Below are 18,977 nucleotides of genomic sequence, written 5' to 3' on the forward strand. Positions count from 1 at the left end.
ACCTGGCGGATATAACCAACCACGCTGTGGTCACTGTGGCTGTTCTTTTCTTGGTTTATTACTCCCTGTAATATTTCAAAGCCCATCCATCCATTTCCCACCACTTCTCTGGGTCCTGGACACAGGAGCAGCAGTATAAGCAGAGATGCTCAGACCTCTCTCTGCTCAGCCACCTCCTCCAACCAGGGTCACAGACGAGTTAAGCAAGGCCAGCCAAGAGACGCAATCTCTCCAGCGTGTCCTGGGTGTGACTCGGGGCCTCCTCCCGGTAGGACATGGCTAAACACCTCACATAGAAGGTGTCCAGGAGGGATCTTGCGGCTCTACTCTGAGACATACCCAAATGACCGAATTCCTCAGCCTATTTCCAAGCACGAGCTCAGATGCCCTTCAGAGGAAACTCATTTCCAACACTTGTATCCGCGATCTCATTCTTTCAGTCATTACCCAGAGCTCACGGCCACGTGAGGGTGGGACCTTCAATCGACCGGTACCCTCAGCTCTCTGTCTACCACAACAGACGGGTACAGCGTCCCAATTTCAAAATACTCCATTATTTCTTCCAAAATGAGGAAAATGATCACCGTTAAAGCTTAACTCTCAGGTTTCAACCATGAAACACTTTGAATTTGAAGCTGAAGCATTTGGAAATGTATGGTTTAACTTCAGAGGCTCAATCGCCATTGTGTTACTTCATTTAATAACAGATTTATTTAAATGCAAACCTTTGACACTGTCAGTTTACTAAGAGGTTAAGATACCTTAGTCACAACTAGCCTAACACCCACGGATTTATTACAGTTAAATAAATGTGCAATGCTCCTGACGTGAGCCTGACACAGTTTCAGAGCGATATGAAGCTAAAGCCAGGAGATGATGGCTTAGCGATAACAGCTAGCCCAGCTCTGTCCAAAGTGGGTTTGCTTTTTAATCTGGCTACCAGCACTTCTAAAGATAAGTACACATTATATAATAATTAATTCAAGTACCTCCTTTGAATTGAGGAATGTGGCACTAATGTGGCATTCCCGAGGATGCCATCAACGCCCCATCATGTCTCCATGTGTGTGTTGGGGGGTCTTTAATGGGTTTTTAAAACTTTCTGACATGTAGGATAAGCACAGGCATAAATGATAAAATGAATGATGGCTCAGTTTTAGGGCCCAGATGCTGGTTGATGGTTAAACGCTGCCTTCAAATGGACAAATGGTATTTCTATGGACTCTGTTTGAACACTAAGCATCCTACTTAAAGACACCAACACTGATGTTTGTCCTCATATATCGAGTTAAAACATCTGCTGTGTTTATTGCATTTGTTCTGAGCCTCCTAATGTCTTAAAGAAGGCAGCTTACAGACGCACGCATTCACTAAACTGTGTAAAACTCTGTAAACAGTAAAGTTAATATTAATAACATTTTTCATTCATTCTTTGAGGGGATAATGGGGACCGACCACGATTAATATCGTACTTTGGAGGATGTTAGAATGCTGCCAGGGGTTCACTGGGTTAGCTGTGAGCTACAGTTTAAGCTTCTTCAGTCAATATTTGTTTAGAGCTTTAGAAACAGGCATTATAGAAGTATGCAAAATTAGCAGTTCCTCTTAGAAATGTACCCACTGACACTGATGAGTACTACTAGATTACTGTAATAGTGAAGGAAACTTAAAAATGTGGCAATTCTTAGAAATGTTCTGCAGTTTTAAAAAGCAGATTTATGAGCATTTTTCCCCGATTTACTGAATTATGACACGGAAAAAGTGTAATTTTTACTGGCTCCACAGGCTTTGTAATATACCCTCTGCTACAGCTGAAACTGCAGGCCGTCAGCGAGCCATCGGCACTCTTGGCTTCATATTTCACCCTCCACACCCTCCCTTCAGTTCTCCCCTCAGCCTGAACACCTATAGAGGAGGTGAAATTTTTCCTTTGGTTCTTTTTAAAAATGGACGGCTGTGGTTCGTTAAAGACAGAGCAACAGCAGGGAGCTGAGGTTTTGTGTCGGGCCAGTATTTAAAATAATCAGTGATTTGTTATGACAGGTTACGAGCAGTGAGGCGTTGCATGTCAAGCTCAAGGTTTGTGTGTGGAAAAAGTTTTGTAATTCAGCACCACAGAAAGTATTTCCTGGCCAGGTGAACGCCAGCAATCATTTGGCCAGACCCAAAAACCGATGCTATTTCTGAAACACCCTGAACAGCTGCTGTTTTATAACAAGTTAACTTATAAGGGGAAAAACTTGCCATTGAATGCCTTGAGGGACTGTCCTCAAACAGCAGCAACTCTGTGTCGCTGTCCCACTCGTCCTCTGAGCCGTCCCAGTATCTCCTGCGCTGACCGGAGGACTGGGAGCGGGTGACGACTTTGGCTGTCGGCAGAGAAGAGTCTTTGTGGTGCAAGTTTACACCACCGGAAGTGGACTGATGTACATTCCCCACCTTCTCCCGCTTGTCCTGCACGCCACCGACAGGTGATGCGGTCCTGCGCTCTACATCATTGTCGTCATCCTCAAACAAAGAGGATTCAAAGTGGAGTAAGTCATTTGCAAAGGGGCTGTTGCTGTTGAGGGAGAAGGCCGGGCTGGTTGGGCCTGAGAAACAACCTTCTGTCTTTTTCTCCGAAGCAACAGCTTCACTATGATTGGCTGCCGGCGTGTCTCTACTTCCCGTCTGGACTTCTGGTTGTTTCTGTTTAGAAGCAGAGTTAACAAGGCTTTCCTCTTGGCTTGTAACCTGGGTGCCAGAGTAATCTCTGCTAGCACAATCCGCCCAGGAGTCCCTCTCCATCTTCCCCCTGTCCTTCTTACGTGTCCCCCACTCCCAGCTCCTCCCTGGCTCCTGCAGTGGCAGGACCAGGTCAGGCTGGCTCACCATAGTGGTGAGATGCTGCAGCCTCCTGAGAGGACTGTATGAGGATGAAGAGGAGGACGACAAGGAGGAAGAGTGGTCCCTTTGCATGGTGAACCCATAGACAGAGGATGCATGCTTGAGCGAGGAGGTGGCCGCAGACATGGTTAGACCAAGCCTGTGACCCTGCAGTCTGGAGGGGCAGGTGTGGGCGGTGAGGTCACGGCCAGGGGTCAAAGGGCAGCTGGACTGATGAGTCTCCCTTCCAGGGCCTGTGTAAGGCCCACTCATGCTGGCATGATTCCTCCCTGAAACATGAAGACAGAATAATCAGAGTTTCAGTAAACTCAAGAATTTGGACGACACTTCTTACATTAAAATCCATTATGATGGCGTGTAATAATTCTTCAAGGTTGTCATTTTGTTTGCTTTTGAGGCACTTTTAAAATAACCTTTTTTTTTTTTTTTTTTGCATGGCACATTTATGCAATCTTTCATCAAAGAAATGCCACAAGCGATTATCTAAAGTTATCCCAAGCAGCTGGTAATGAGATATTTTTAAAAATGACAGAGGAAGGGCACAGCTCACACACGAGTTCCGCTAAAACAACACAACCTGCCTCCTCCTGGTGTCAAAATGACAACGTAAACAGACTCGCTGACGACGGTAAGGTCGAGATAATGTGTCATTGTGCGAGGGATTCTGCGCAAACACCGCCGCCAAGCTGCAAATCCTTTTAGGAATGTTATCGCGATATGATGAAAATGACATCAAGCGCGATAAGGTCAGCCTGTAAACTCGCACACATGGCTACAGTATCAATAAACCCGGTGACATTATCACAGCGCGTCATCTTGGAAAATAAAAAAAATCAAATAAAATCAAGCCCGCGTTCACGCGCCGGCGCTGAAAACACGAATTAAAATGGACCCGTTCGTGCGCGTGTGCGTGCCCAACAGGCGTGTGCGCGTATGCATGTATATATATGTGTGTGTGTTTGTATGGCTGTGTGCAGCTGCATGAGTGTGTGTGTCTCGTGCCGTTCGTTGCTTTCCAGTGGCTCAGTGATTGCACAAGAGACAAGTCACAACATACATAGCATGCAAAGACCAGGGCACACAACAAGTTCACGAACACACACACTCACAGACACACACACACAGACACTTCCACAGGCTTCCCTCCGACAGATGCAGGCTATGTGCATCAAACAGCAAAATCACGCAGAAAACGCCACATGACACGGGATATGTCGCGAGAATCTTACCATTCCACTGTCGGCCAGCGCAAAAATGCCCCCCGCCCCGTTCATTTTGGTATTTAAATGTGCCAATTTCCAATTTTTTGAAAGCGGATGAGGAGAGTCCCAGCGGCAATACTACTAGGCCTGGATCCTGTGAAACGTACTCACTCTCTCCCCCCCTCCACAGCCTCCCTCCTCCTCCTCCCTCCTCCTCCTCTCAACATGCGCTAAAGCCTGGTCCAGCGGCCCCTGGAATAGAAATTCAGGCGTGCTGTGCTCCTCCAGCGACACTCCCCCTTTGCTTTGTGATAACTACAACTTTATATTTCCCCGTCTATGGATGTTTGCTCTGTTGCATGGTTATTTCCTGCCCGCAGACTCTGCCTTGCCCCTTGAAAGTCAGTATCTCTGCTGTGCGCACTGCCAGTCGTCACCACTGCTTCCCTCCCCAGCCGGTCCAAAGCATGGAGCACAGAAGGGGGCCGTAAATTTCTCCTCAAGAAAAAATGAAAAGAGAGGGGGGAAAAAAATCTAAGCTGTCAGCCACCAGAAACGCGCTGGACGACCAAACGACACCTTCAGAAATCGCCCCGCCCCTCTTCTTAATTACAAGCATCAATTATTAACCCAAACGGGGCTGCAATCATCAATGACATGTTACATGTCAAACTTGTGCCAACAACTGGCATCTTCTTCACAACCACCACCACCACCCCCGAGACCAATCCAGGGCAGCACACATGCGCCTGGAGATAAGACGAGAAAAACAAATAAGAGTAGTAATTAAAAAAAAAAAAGTCCACCACCACCGTCTGATAAGCTGTGAAATGGTGCAGCAGTCTACCCGGAAAAACAGAAGGGTTTCCTTTCCTGAGACGAGTTGCTGTGTAGTCTCTGGCTGCACACCCGGTCCCTTCAAAATGGAGTCCTCCAGCCTGAGAGGAGGAAAAAAAAAACAGGCCACAAAGTGTTAATATATGTTCGATATAAAGTTCACCCAGTCACGGAGAAACTGAGCCACAAAGCGCACCTCTGCTGTGCTCTGAAGGTGTTTCTGGAGGCTGCTTTGAGTCTTGCCACGACAGGAACATTTCCTTTACATGTTATGCCTCCCAAAGTCACTGTCTCATGAGCGTTTCTGCCACGACAGGAGGGGGACTGAGGCTCTCTTATCCTCTGCTGTGTGTGCCAAACGCACGTCTTGACAGCAAAAACCACAACATTTAATGGCACTTTAACCGTCGACCGTGCTGCTTTGCTTCCAGTTTTTGTGCACATTGAAGGGAAAGCACACGGTTGGCTTTTCTTCTCTCTCTCTCAAACGGAGGAGTGAAAGCTGAAAAACAACTGCAGCTCTCGGCCGGGGCGGCTGAGCTGGGAGACATGCGGGATTTCTGCTCTGGTGTGTTTGGTTTTTATGGGTGAGGAAATCTCCAGATTTAAAGATTTGTGGGAGGATGTGTGACTGGGGACACAGAGGATGGACGGAGGATTGTTTCAGGTGTAAAAATACACCCCCAGCACACAGACACACACATACGCACACACACACACTCCTCCACAGTCACCGGGTGGCGATGTGGGAAACGGCGTTTATAACCGACATGAAAAAAAAATAAATAAATAAGCATCCCCAACCCATCGTCTGTGAAAAACAGTGGGTGGGTGAACTAATGATGCTAAATAAATGCAGCCTTGAGCTCGGTAAGGTCATCGTTGAGCCAACAGAATAAAGAATAGTCAGAATTATGTACGCTTTCTGCCGCCACACACACACAGTTAGTGTGAGCTCCTCACTTTCCGTTTGAGTGGGAGGGGGAAACCCCGAGGATTTAGGATGCGTTTTGCTTTTCAGCCTCGACCTCAGCAGGAGTGGTCTGCTGAGAAAGGAAGACAGGTTCGGAGAGAGACAGGAGAAAGGCGAGTGGAGAGACGGGCAGACAGGACAGGGCCTGCTGCGGGTTTGCGCAGCGCAGAATAGCGCCGCGGATCGGCACAGTCACGCAACTCCCGGACTTCCCGTTGCTTCATCACGCCAAGTTCATCTGCTTTACGAGCTTCAGTTTGCAAATGATTTAACGTGTGAAAACGTGTTAATACACGTTTAATACGCCCATGAACACAGTAGAAATATTACGTGATACGACATGAGATGCAAAAAATAATTCAAAGCAATTGTGAAATACTATAAATTTGAACCTGGAATTCATAGAAACACAGTTTCCAGTTTATTGGAAGAAAGTAAAGCAGTTTAAAATAATAAGTCTTCAGTTTGTACCCAAAAGTTTATTTATGATCATATTAATCTACATGTCACAGAGATTCTGCGAGGAACACCTCTCTAATTAATCTCAGTCCTGCATTTAAAATGTTAAATATCAAATTGGAAATTAGCAGCAACATAAAAGTATCCGTTGTACTCTTTTTGGGATGATATATCTTACTGAATATTATTGCTTAATGTTCTCAAAGTGTAGCCAACTTCCACTCCTGAGGTGTGTGTCTGTGAAACACTACATTATTACGTGCCCACTGGTCTGTGATCTGATGTCCTTCAGCACACTGAGAAAATGTGATGAGGGGACATTTTTCTGGGTCCCCTGCGTTGCTCAGTCCCTCCTCTACATTTGCATATGACGTTTTAGTCTGTTGTTAGGTGGTTGCTAGGCAATTTGATGGCATCATGATATACTAACGCATCATTTTTTTTTGTGCATATAAATTAGATGAAATTAAAACACTGTAGTGCTTTTATGAGCTGTTTTAGGTGCATAAACGCTACAAATAGGTCATTTTAGCCCGTTGGTAGTTGGTTACTAGGCAACGCGATGATGTAACAATGTGAGATAGAGTAGATGAGAACTTTATTTTTCCCAAAGTTGGGAAATTCTTTAACATTAATATGTGTTGTAGGCTACGTGATCGCTGTGGTGTACATTGTAACTAACATTTAATTATTTTTTTTTATCTATTATTTAGAATTGCTTACACGCAGAGGGAAGATTATATTTCAGTATTTACTGTGTGTTCATTTCCCCCTCTCTGTGATTTCATTCTCACACTGCGTCTTCCTCGAGGGTGTGTCAGCTGCCTGTCAGTGAGACCAGTTTAATACAGAAAGTTTGTTAAACTGTTGCTAGGTGACACAGTTACACAGCAATGTTATCAGTCATTTGAAGCCATGCAGTAAACGCTCCAGCCACTTCATTTGATACACCAATTCAGCTGCTCATCAATGCAAATGTATGTATAATCAGCCAATCTTATGGGAGCAGGTCAATACATTTAGGCATGCAGACAAGGTCAAGATAACCTGCTGTTTGAACAGAGCTAAAAAAAATGCAGATGAAAGGTGATTTAAGTGACTTTGAACATGACGTGGATGCACTGATGTGCTGGGATTTTCTCCTCTGGGGTTTCCAGAGAATGGTCTGAAAAAGAGGAAATATCCAGCGAGCTGCAGTTCTCTGGCTGAAGATATTTTGTTCATGTCAGAGGAGAATGGCCAGACTGCTTCAAGCTGAGAAGAAGGCTACAGTAAGTCAAATAACCTCTTATTCCAAACTAAGTATGCAGAAGAGCGTCTCTGATTGTACATCAAATCTTGAAGAAGATGGGCTACAGCAGCAGAAGACCACACCTGGTGCCACTTCTGCTGCTAAAAGCAGGAAACTGAGGCTACAATTCACATATGCTCATTAACAGAAGATTGGAAAAACATTACCTGGTCTGATGAGTCGTGACCGATCACAGAGCCAGGATTTGGTGTAAACATCATGGATCCATCCTGCCTTGTACCACTGGTTCAGGCTGCTGGTGGTGTAATGGTGTGGGGATATTTTCTTGGCACATTTTGGACTTTATAGTCCCAACTGAGCATCATTTAAATGTCACAGCCTACTGTACCTGAGCGTGTTGCTGACCACGTCCATCCGTTTATGACCACAGTGTGCCCATCGTCTGATGGCTGCTTCCAGCAGGATAACGCACCAACTCACAAAACAGATCAGGAGATTCACGTCATGGATGAAGCCGGCAAATCTGCAGCAGCTGTGTGATGCTGTCATGTCAAACTGGATCAAAATCTTTGAGGAATGTTTGAATCTTGAGGAAATCCAATATTTACTGGTCTGCACCACCTTCTTAATAAAAACTAACCACTCCTCTGTGTTCATCAGCTACTTTCAGACTGCATCTGCCTGCTGGTTGGTTACTTTAGTGGAAAACAGACCACTAAAACTGATGCTAGAAATGAGTACGAGCTGGAACTATAAATGCAGTTTATGCACATTTAGGATCCACTGTTAAGAATTAAACCAGAAGATTTAGATCTCTATGAGTGCTTATCTTTGTGTGCGTGTGTGTGTGTGTGTGCGTGTGTGTGTGTGTGTGTGAGCAACTGAGAGTCACAGTATGGTTTCCCACTAAACTTCTTATATTATTTAATTTGATTAACCGTTAGACCTTCCCCTCGGTGTTTGTTTCTTATTAAATGTGTCAGACCTTCTGTGTATATAAAGTATTTGCAGTTAGCCGTGCCTCAGAATGGGCGCTTCTTCTGGTTTTCGAGTTACAACACACGCAAATTAATGGTGATGAGTAATTTCGGTTGGTACTGATATTCATTTCTCCTGCCCTCACATGACTCAGCTAAAAGACACTGTGGTTTCTGTTCTGCTCACGCAGCACTCGGAGAGTTCACGCGATCATCGTGGCTTTTTCCGGACCCTAATGACTTTATTTTGATTTGATTTCTTAACTTCTTTCATTACAGGCCTTAACATCTGCTGGTTGTGACTTTTGGGGGAGAGATGCTGGATTCATAATTAACATATTTTTTATTTTATTTAATACATACAAAGAAATGGTCCACCACAATCCCCATCTGAAACCTCAACTTGACTGCTTCACCTTTTGTTTTGAGGCTTTTGCACGTGTGCAGGTTTGGGCCGATGTTTCTAACAGTCACACTTGGCCAGGCTAACTTTACACCTCCATTTGCAGTCTTTGTGCTAAGCTATGCTAACCCCCAGTAACTGCAGCTTCATATTTGATTCTTCGCGAGTAAAATTCATGTGAAGAGTATTTTGTGAAAAATGTGTTTATCTCCACTCTGTTCATTGGGTTTGGTGGATGTTTTCTGCTCTTAACTTGGATCTACAATAAAAGTTTCAGGATTCAGGAAGTTTCACGTGACTCGTGATGTAATGTTGACAAATTGTGTATATACAACAAACAGATGCCCTTCCTCGCCTCTTTTCTCCTGCAGGGCTGAGCACAGGGCTTTGTTCTTGCTGTGGAGCAGAGGGAGGAGGCAGGGAGCTCGCTGTTTCCTTCCCCCCTTCCATCCTTTCCTTTGCTGACATTACTCCTTACCAATCCTCCGACAGCTCACTGGCTGCATTGCGAATGGAGGCTGTCTCCCGCTCTTGTCAGGTCGAAGAAATGATTCAAAGGTTTATAAAGTTTATTTATTTTAATGCCTGATAAAAAAAAAAACAATGTTTAGTATCAAAGTCTGGTGAGATGTTACAAAGTAGTGCTGTGAAAAAGTATCTGCCTCCTTCCTGAGATCTTCTTTCTTTTGCATATTTGTCACACGTGCATGTTTCAGATCACATTTTAATATTAGACAAAGAAAACCTGAGTAAATACCAAATGCAGTTTTTAAATTAGGATTTCATTTATGAAGGAAAAAAGCCTACATGGCCCCTTGGAGGGTTTTTCCATGATGATCGGCCTGTTTAAGGTCAAAGCATCCCAGCTGTAGGAAGGACAGATGTGAAATCCTTGCTGTCTCTTAGGATTCAAAATCCCAACTTTCCTACTGATATCGTCTCATCTGGGTTTTCTTCATGGCAGACAGAAGGATTCCTGTATGTTGGAGATATGCTTCAAGATAATATTTTACTGTCCTTCCACCAACTGCAAGCAGAATTTGTAATATTTATGCTCCCATGTCGCCTCTGTTTCTGTTAACCTCCTTTACAGTGACGTAGAGAGGTTAACTTCATTATTCTGCTCTCTTCTTGGTCCTTCTAATGCAAACAAACTGCCAAATATCACCCATAAAAGGCAAAAGGATTTAGGTACGGAATATATAGAAGACGACTGGCAGGGAGTTACATGCTGAGAGAGACTCGGTCTAAGATTTGTGACAGGCTGCAGATCACTCCCGCTGTTTCGCTCTTTTTACTCCTCTCTGTATTAAATGAGATTCTGACTGGGGAACATATTTCCACTGCTTCATGGAGTGTGAATTAATTTCCAGGTTCTGGACATTTATCTCAGTGAACTTAGTGGAATATTTAAAACAACAGTTAAAAAAGATCCTGGTGTTTTCCTCTTAGGTCTACCCTCCAGAGAGCTGCACTGACCTGCAGTCCTTCTAATCACAGAACACAGAAAGTGTCTCACACAGTTGGAAGTTTCCCTGCCTAGTGTTACCCTTTGGTGCTGGGAAATGTCCCACATGAACGATGACACGCTGGTATTAAATGAAGTGGCGAGCTGTTCCTGGTTCCTGAGGGTCTGGTCACTCTTTTCAGTCTCCACCTTCAGACTTGTCCTCGATGACCGCTGATGACTGCTTACCCTGGAAAGACATAAATGTAGCAGACTGAGATTATGGGGACAGTTAACATGCCCCTTTTATTTTTTTCTGTCTTACTTGATTTCTTATTATCATTACCATAACTATTATTTGTTATTACTATGTTTTTTAACTCTCTAATTAACCCTTTGTGGTTTTGCTGACTGTGTAGTGGTGGGTGTGTGTGTGTGTGTGGTGTTTATTGTTTTGTGTGTGTGTGTTAACCTGTTTGAATGCTCTTTGTTCAAATTTAATAAAAAGTATTGGAAAAATAATAAGAATTTTAGGTAGTAAAATGTGTGTATTTCACATATTTAAGAAAACACTTTGATTTATTTTGTTCCACTGTTTGCATATTTCCCCTTTGAGCTTTAATAGTGAACAAGCACTTGGTGACAGTGGGAAGGAAAAACTCCCTTTAAACAGGAAGAAAGCTCCAGCAGAACCAGGGGTGAGGGGAGGGAGACAGGACAAAACACAAAGCATCAGGGTGAGAAGACAAAATTTAATGACACGCTGCAGCGGTGCATAAACATCTGGGGAGTGAAAAGAAGCAGGTAGAGAAGAAGTGCTCAGTGTATCTGTCATGTCCTGGGCCGTTGGCCCAGCGTTTTGTGTTAATTTATTTCCTGAGTTTGTCCTCCCTGTATGTTTGTCATGTTCCCAGTGTTGTGACTTGTCTGCGTGTTCCTTGGTTTATCACTTCCTGTTTTATTTTGCCAATGTGATTTCCTTGTGCTTTGTGTTTAGCTTTGCTTCCCCTGTGTAATTAGTTTCATTTGCCTCACCTGTTGTTCCCTGCTGTTTCCTCTTGCCCTGATTACCCATTGTGTATTTAAGCCCTCAGTTTTCATTTGTTCTCTGTCGCGTCGTTGATGTTTTGTGCCCGCATGTTCCTGTGTTCCCTGTGCCTGCCCTTCGTCTCCCTGTGCCTCCCTTCCAAGGTTTTTGTATTTGTGTTTCCCCGTTGAAATAAATCCCCTTTTTAGTTATGTTTGCTTCTGGAGTCCTTCATGTGAGTCCTTCCTCGTCCGTTTCCTCCCCGGCCATGACAGAACGACGCGACCATTACAAAACCCCCTCCGGCTCCAATTTTTTCGACGGCACTCGTCTAGCGCTGGGGGGCCCGGCGTCTTTGAACAGTCCCCGTCAGCGTCACTCACCTGCCTCCCCTTTCGCTGATCCCTCCCTTCCTCGGCAGCCGCGGAGGAGAGGGAGTTCCCGGCAGCAACGGCGGAAGGCACCCCGAGACCCGAGCGGTATAACGCCGCGGACCGCTTCACCACTTCACACCCAATCCTCCGTTTCCGTGAGTAACACTGGCTTCAACGCTACTATGCCTGCGGACAATTATTCCCGTCACCCCCCTGCCTTTCCCCTCCCTGAGGTGGCAAAGCAGACCATTATCTGTTGGGTGGATTCACTGGTTATGGACCTTCTGGCTGACCCATGTGAGCAGGAACAGCAACAGCTCACGGCCCAGCTGCAAGGGCTAGTCGATGATTACCCTTGGTTATTTGGCTCTCTGCATGGGTTAGTGCAGGATTTCTTAACCTCCACCCTTCACCTACAGCAGTCCCCAGTGTCAGCTCATTCTCAGTCCCCAGGGTCAGCGCATTCTCAGTGCCCGGTGTCAGCTGTGTCTCAGTCTCCCCAGTCAGCTGTGCCTCAGGCTGCTTCCACGCAGTCAGCTCCTCTCCCTAGCTCGCAGTCAGTCTCCTCGCAGTCAGTCTCCTCGCAGTCAGTCTCCTCGCAGTCAGCTCTAACGCCCTTAGCTCCTGCTCTCTCTAGCTCGCAGTCTGCTCTTTCTGTCTCCCGGCCTGCTTCCACGCGGCCAGTTTTGACGTACTCAGGCCCCTCTAGCCTTCAGTCGGTTTCCCTAATGTCTGTTCACCCTAGCACTCTGTCAGTTCCTCCAGTGTCAGTTCCTCCAGTGTCAGCTCCTCCTCAGTCGCAGTGTTCCCAGTCAGCTGTAGCTCCAGCTCCTCCTCAGTCGCAGTGTTCCCAGTCAGCTGTAGCTCCAGCTCCTCCTCAGTCGCAGTGTTCCCAGTCAGCTGTAGCTCCAGCTCTTCCTCAGTCGCAGTGTTCCCAGTCAGCTGTAGCTCCAGCTCTTCCTCAGTCGCAGTGTTCCCAGTCAGCTGTAGCTCCAGCTCCTCCTCAGTCGCAGTGTTCCCAGTCAGCTGTAGCTCCAGCTCCTCCTCAGTCGCAGTGTTCCCAGTCAGCTGTAGCTGCAGCTCCTCCTCAGTCGCAGTGTTCCCAGTCAGCTGTAGCTCCAGCTCCTCCTCAGTCGCAGTGTTCCCAGTCAGCTGTAGCTCCAGCTCCTCCTCAGTCGCAGTGTTCCCAGTCAGCTGTAGCTCCAGCTCCTCCTCAGTCGCAGTGTTCCCAGTCAGCTGTAGCTCCAGCTCCTCCTCAGTCGCAGTGTTCCCAGTCAGCTGTAGCTCCAGCTCCTCCTCAGTCGCAGTGTTCCCAGTCAGCTGTAGCTCCAGCTCCTCCTCAGTCGCAGTGTTCCCAGTCAGCTGTAGCTCCAGCTCCTCCTCAGTCGCAGTGTTCCCAGTCAGCTGTAGCTCCAGCTCCTCCTCAGTCGCAGTCTCAGACCCCTCAGTTAGCTCCAGCTCCCTCTGCTCACCCTGCTCCCGCTCCCTTGGCTCCAGCTCCCCCTGCACCCGTACCTGTTCCGCGGGTGGGGGCAGCCACGGACGGGCTGACCTCTGCACCCGTACCTGTTCCGCGGGTGGGGGCAGCCACGGACGGGCTGACCTCTGCACCCGTTCCTGTTCCGCGGGTGGGGGCAACCAGGTCCAAGCCTTCGCATCGGTTTTCTGTGTTAGCTGCAGCAGCAGGGTCTCAGTCAGCTCTAGCTCCAGTCGCTCTCCCTCGCCTTCAGTCAGCTCCAGTAACTCTTCCTCGGTCCCCAGTGTCAGCTGTTTCAGTGCCCTCTCAGTCAGTTCCCTCAGCCCCTGTCTTAGTTCCTTCGGTTTTGGTCCCAGTTCCCTCAGCTCCTGCTCCTTCTGTAGCTCCAGTAGTGTCAGCTCCCTCTCAGGCCCCAGTGTCAGCGAGCTCTCGGTCTGTCTCCACGCAGCCAGATCTCCCTAGCTCTCGGTCTGTTTCCACGCAGCCAGATCTCCCTAGCTCTCGGTCTGTTTCCACGCAGCCAGATCTCCCTAGCTCTCGGTCTGTTTCCACGCAGCCAGATCTCCCTAGCTCTCGGTCTGTTTCCACGCAGCCAGATCTCCCTAGCTCACAGCCCGCTCTCTCTGGCTCCCGGCCTGCTTCCACGCAGCCAGTCGTCTCCCGGCCTGCTTCCACGCAGCCAGTCGTCTCCCGGCCTGCTTCCACGCAGCCAGTCGTCTCCCGGCCTGCTTCCACGCAGCCAGTCGTCTCCCGGCCTGCTTCCACGCAGCCAGTCGTCTCCCGGCCTGCTTCCACGCAGCCAGTCGTCTCCCGGCCTGCTTCCACGCAGCCAGTCGTCTCCCGGCCTGCTTCCACGCAGCCAGTCGTCTCCCGGCCTGCTTCCACGCAGCCAGTCGTCTCCCGGCCTGCTTCCACGCAGCCAGTCGTCTCCCGGCCTGCTTCCACGCAGCCAGTCGTCTCCCGGCCTGCTTCCACGCAGCCAGTCGTCTCCCGGCCTGCTTCCACGCAGCCAGTCGTCTCCCGGCCTGCTTCCACGCAGCCAGTCGTCTCCCGGCCTGCTTCCACGCAGCCAGTCGTCTCCCGGCCTGCTTCCACGCAGCCAGTCGTCTCCCGGCCTGCTTCCACGCAGCCAGTCGTCTCCCGGCCTGCTTCCACGCAGCCAGTCGTCTCCCGGCCTGCTTCCACGCAGTCCCCTGCACCTCTGCTATTCCTCGAGCAGCCCCTGCTGCTCAATAAAGCAGCAGTGTGCCCTGTTCCGCGGTCCCAGCCTACGCATCCGGTGCCTCACTATGTAGGCCCCGTTCAGCCCATGGGCTCAGCTCACTCCAAGCCGATGGGGGTCTCCGCTCAGTCCGAGCCGAGGGGGGTCTCCGCTCAGTCCGAGCGCTCCGCGCCAGAGGGTCCCGCTCAGTCCGAGCCGATGGGGGTCTCCGCTCAGTCCGAGCCAGGGGGTCCCGCTCAGTCCGAGCACTCCGCGCCAGAGGGCCCCGCTCAGTCCGAGCCGATGGGGGTCTCCGCTCAGTCCGAGCCAGGGGGTCCCGCTCAGTCCGAGCCGATGGGGGTCTCCGCTCAGTCCGAGCGCTCCGCGCCAGAGGGTCCCGCTCAGTCCGAGCGCTCCGCGCCAGAGGGTCCCGCTCAGTCCGAGCCGATGGGGGTCTCCGCTCAGTCCGAGCGCTCCGCGCCAGAGGGTCCCGCTCAGTCCGAGCCGATGGGGGTCTCCGCTCAGTCCGAGCGCTCCGCGCCAGAGGGTCCCGCTCAGTCCGAGCCGATGGGGGTCTCCGCTCAGTCCGAGCGCTCCACGTCACCCGAGGGTTCCCCACCAGAGCCCGGGGTCGCCCTTCTCCGCCGCCGCATGCCCCGCGGTCGGCCTCCAGTGTCTGCTCCCCGTCGCCGCCGCCGCACGCCCCGCGGTCGGCCTCCAGTGACCCCTCCTCGTCGCCGCCGCCGCTGGGAGCGCGGTCGGCCTCCAGTGACTCCCCCTCGTCGTCGCCGCCGCCGCTGGGAGCGCGGTCGGCCTCCAGGGACTCCCCCTCGTCGTCGCCGCCGCCGCTGGGAGCGCGGTCGGCCTCCAGTGATTCCTTCTCGTCCTCGTCGCCGCCGCCGCTGGGAGCGCGGTCGGCCTCCAGTGATTCCTTCTCGTCCTCGTCGCCGCCGCCGCTGGGAGCGGGGTCGGCCTCCAGTGATTCCTTCTCGTCCTCGTCGCCGCCGCCGCTGGGAGCGCGGTCGGCCTCCAGTGATTCCTTCTCGTCCTCGTCGCCGCCGCCGCTGGGAGCGCGGTCGGCCTCCAGTGATTCCTTCTCGTCCTCTTCGCCGCCGCCGCTGGGAGCGCGGTCGGCCTCCCTCGTTGGGATTTTGCTTTGTGGCCCCTTGGCCTCTGCGGCCTCCTGAACTGTGTGTTTTTTGTTTTTGGATTTCCCACTGACTCCCCTGAACTGTGGACTGTTTTTTCCCCTGCTGTTTTTTGTTTTGTCATAGCTCCTGGACTGTTCCTTGTTTCGGCCCCCTGTTTTGGACATTGGAGCTCTCCGGCCTTGTGCCGTCGCGTTTTGTTTGATACGGTTGTTTTTTTTTTTTTTTTGCTTCTCGTCCCCGTGTTTTGTTCTTGTTTGGACTGTGTTGCCTCTGCTCTGCCTCATTTTGATGCCCCCTGTTGGACTGTCTCCGGCCTTGTGCCGTCGCCTTTTGTTCTGGTCCTGTGTTTTTGTTTTCTTCCTGTCCGGGTTTGATTTGTTTTGTTCACGCCCTGTGATTTCTGTTTTGCTCCCTGTCTTTGTTTTTGTTTCGGGCCCTCCCTCCTGGTCCCCCGCCTCCCGCCCTTGTCTGGTTTTGTTTCTGGTTTTGGCCGTCGGGAGCCGGCCTTTGAGGGGGGGGTACTGTCATGTCCTGGGCCGTTGGCCCAGCGTTTTGTGTTAATTTATTTCCTGAGTTTGTCCTCCCTGTATGTTTGTCATGTTCCCAGTGTTGTGACTTGTCTGCGTGTTCCTTGGTTTATCACTTCCTGTTTTATTTTGCCATTGTGATTTCCTTGTGCTTTGTGTTTAGCTTTGCTTCCCCTGTGTAATTAGTTTCATTTGCCTCACCTGTTGTTCCCTGCTGTTTCCTCTTGCCCTGATTACCCATTGTGTATTTAAGCCCTCAGTTTTCATTTGTTCTCTGTCGCGTCGTTGATGTTTTGTGCCCGCATGTTCCTGTGTTCCCTGTGCCTGCCCTTCGTCTCCCTGTGCCTCCCTTCCAAGGTTTTTGTATTTGTGTTTCCCCGTTGAAATAAATCCCCTTTTTAGTTATGTTTGCTTCTGGAGTCCTTCATGTGAGTCCTTCCTCGTCCGTTTCCTCCCCGGCCATGACAGTATCACAGGAAGCCCCACAGCAGTCTGAGCCCATAGCAACATCACTAAGGGATGGTTCACCTGATCCAGCTCTAACTTTACCCTTTATCAATAAGGAAAGCTTGAGTCCAATCTTAAAAGTAGAGAGGGTGTCTCAGAAAGCTTTAAAATATCCCAGGATCCAGGAGTAAGCCAGCAGCCTGAGAGCAAAGCGCTCTACTAGGGTGATACGGTACTATGAAGTAATGAACTAGTTGTTTAGCGTCACTCTGAGACGGGAGGTTTCTCATTTTAAATACAATGTGCAGATGAAATAAAGCAGCATTTGTTTAATGTATGTGTTCAGGGACACATCCTGGTCAAAAATGACTCCAAAAGTGTTACTGGAGGCCAAAGTGATGCCATCCATAGTTAGTATCTGGTTAGGCACCACGATTCACCCGTTATGGGTGTGTAACACATCGGTGCCAGCCTCAAATAGCAACTGCAGGAACTTCCATTCCCATGTTGGCTTCATTTTTTAATTTTTTTCCATTTCTCTGGATAAAGTGAGCTTAAAAAAAGAACTTCAGTAATGTGAACAAACAGTGATGTGGTTTCCAGTACAGGCTAACTAAGGCTAACAGGCAGAACTAAAGTGGCCCTTCCAGGTTTGGCCTGAACACTGCTCTACACGAACAGTAAGAAACCAGACTGTAAGAAGGCACAAGAGCATCAGTCAGTTACTGAATAAAAACGGGTTGGGAGATGTAGGAAGAGCCATTTCAGTAACAGGATGTGAACTGGAAAAAAGGAGCCACACCCTTCACTTATTACACAGATTTGCAACCAAAGTGCTTCTGACTTACTGCAAATGTGGAAACTGGACGGTGGCTGGAATTCAGAGCAATAATGGTGCAAAACGGCATGATTAAACCTTCCCATAAAAGGAAGCCTAATGAATTTTGGCAGCAGATGTTTTGTTCAGATAAAACCAAAATAAATGAGTTTAGATGAAATCGAGTCCAGAACTTGACCAGAACCACCACAGTGCCATTACAGCGGGGAACACGACTCTCATAGTTTGGACTGCAAATAGTGTGTTTCTGCTGTGTTTCTGCTGTGTTTCTGCTGTGTTTCTGCCAGGGTCGTGGTGGCCATCGGGAGGTTCGGGAGCTTTTCCGAACAGCTGGTCGTTTCCAGGTCGAACCGGCCTGTGATCAGATTTTTTTTTTTTTTTTACCCAATTAAGCACAGCAGCGCTCGCGCGACCGCAGGTGCAGACAGTGATGGTCGGTCGCGAACGTTTCGGCCCTCTTTTTTCATCAGGAGGGGCTACAAACACAACAGCCCAGCAGGTCTTTAAGTCTGACGTCATTTCCGGGTCCAAATGCTCCTAAATAAACAGCAATGGCATATAACCAATGACTGTTCACTATTAAAGATGACTGTAACATATCTTATCAACTGCAGTTATTTCCGCTTCTCTTTCTCATCGGTAAAATGACAGCTGAGTGTTTTTTTTTTTCAAAATAAATATTAGTTTTCGTACGGCCCTTTTTTTCATGACGAAAACGAGACGATAACTAAATAAAAACTACCTTAAGGATAAAAAGGATGACGAAATTAATTGACACTTTTGTCAACGAATGAAAACGAGACGAAAATGCTTGGCAGGGAGGACATCCAATCAGAACTGATTTAATTTTGTGACAGGGCGGGACAAGTTAGGAAAACATCCAATCAAACGCACAGTTGCACAAATTTGCTCTAAACCCAGGAAGACCAAACTAGCCTGTGATTGGTCGTTCCTTCCGATAGAACTAAAAGAGAAGAGCCGATGTATGGACACATTTGTCCTTTGTTACCGTGACAAACAAAACGATGTGTAAACCATGTGGGGCGACTATCTCGGGCCAAAACACGACAAATCTTAAACATCTGCAAACCAGTCACCCAGATCTCCATGCAAAGGTCAGCATTTTAATGTCATGCAGGGTAAAGTGTTTTTCCCAGTTTGTGTTTAGAGAAAACCTCCACACCGCGGTGGATTAGCCTTTATAATCTTAGTCCTGAACACTGCCCTGTACCTTCCAGAGCGTCCAGCTGTAAAACGCTCGGATTATCTCAGTGAGGTGGTGTTAATGATCAGGTGTGTGGAAAGCAGGTGAAACGCTAATGTTAATATTATTAATAATATTCCATAACTTTGAATAAATGTTTAAGTTTGTGTAAGTTTGTATAATGACTAATTCAAGGGAGCTGAAGAAAAAGCATTTACATTTTACACCCTTTATATTATAGTCGACTAAATCGACTGTAGATTTAGTCGACTATATTCTTACCATAATTTCGTCG

At 48.5% G+C, this 18,977-nt stretch overlaps 1 protein-coding gene across 4 annotated transcripts in view; it reads right to left on the minus strand.

The window, feature by feature from the left end:
• nsd1b (nuclear receptor binding SET domain protein 1b) overlaps nt 1–5,150 on the minus strand; it is a 32,901-nt gene extending 27,751 nt beyond the window's left edge. For 3 of the 4 annotated variants that reach the window (XR_004020989.1, XM_030746139.1, XM_030746137.1), the window contains exons 1-2: nt 4,116–4,231; nt 2,245–3,155 (exon numbers count right to left, since the gene is read on the minus strand). Coding sequence is in view for 3 of the 4 variants with exons in the window: in XM_030746139.1 (XP_030601999.1) it covers nt 2,245–3,138 (894 nt within the window). In the remaining variant the exon portion in view is untranslated. Of the gene's footprint in view, nt 1–2,244; nt 3,156–4,115; nt 4,232–4,935; nt 5,027–5,121 lie in introns of those variants that run through there. The other variant, XM_030746138.1, reaches the window with a different exon arrangement.
• Between the last annotated feature and the right edge of the window lie 13,827 nt (nt 5,151–18,977).

This window comes from Archocentrus centrarchus, chromosome 14 (assembly GCF_007364275.1).
Source record: "Archocentrus centrarchus isolate MPI-CPG fArcCen1 chromosome 14, fArcCen1, whole genome shotgun sequence".
In the NCBI taxonomy this organism is placed as follows: Eukaryota; Metazoa; Chordata; class Actinopteri; order Cichliformes; family Cichlidae; genus Archocentrus; species Archocentrus centrarchus.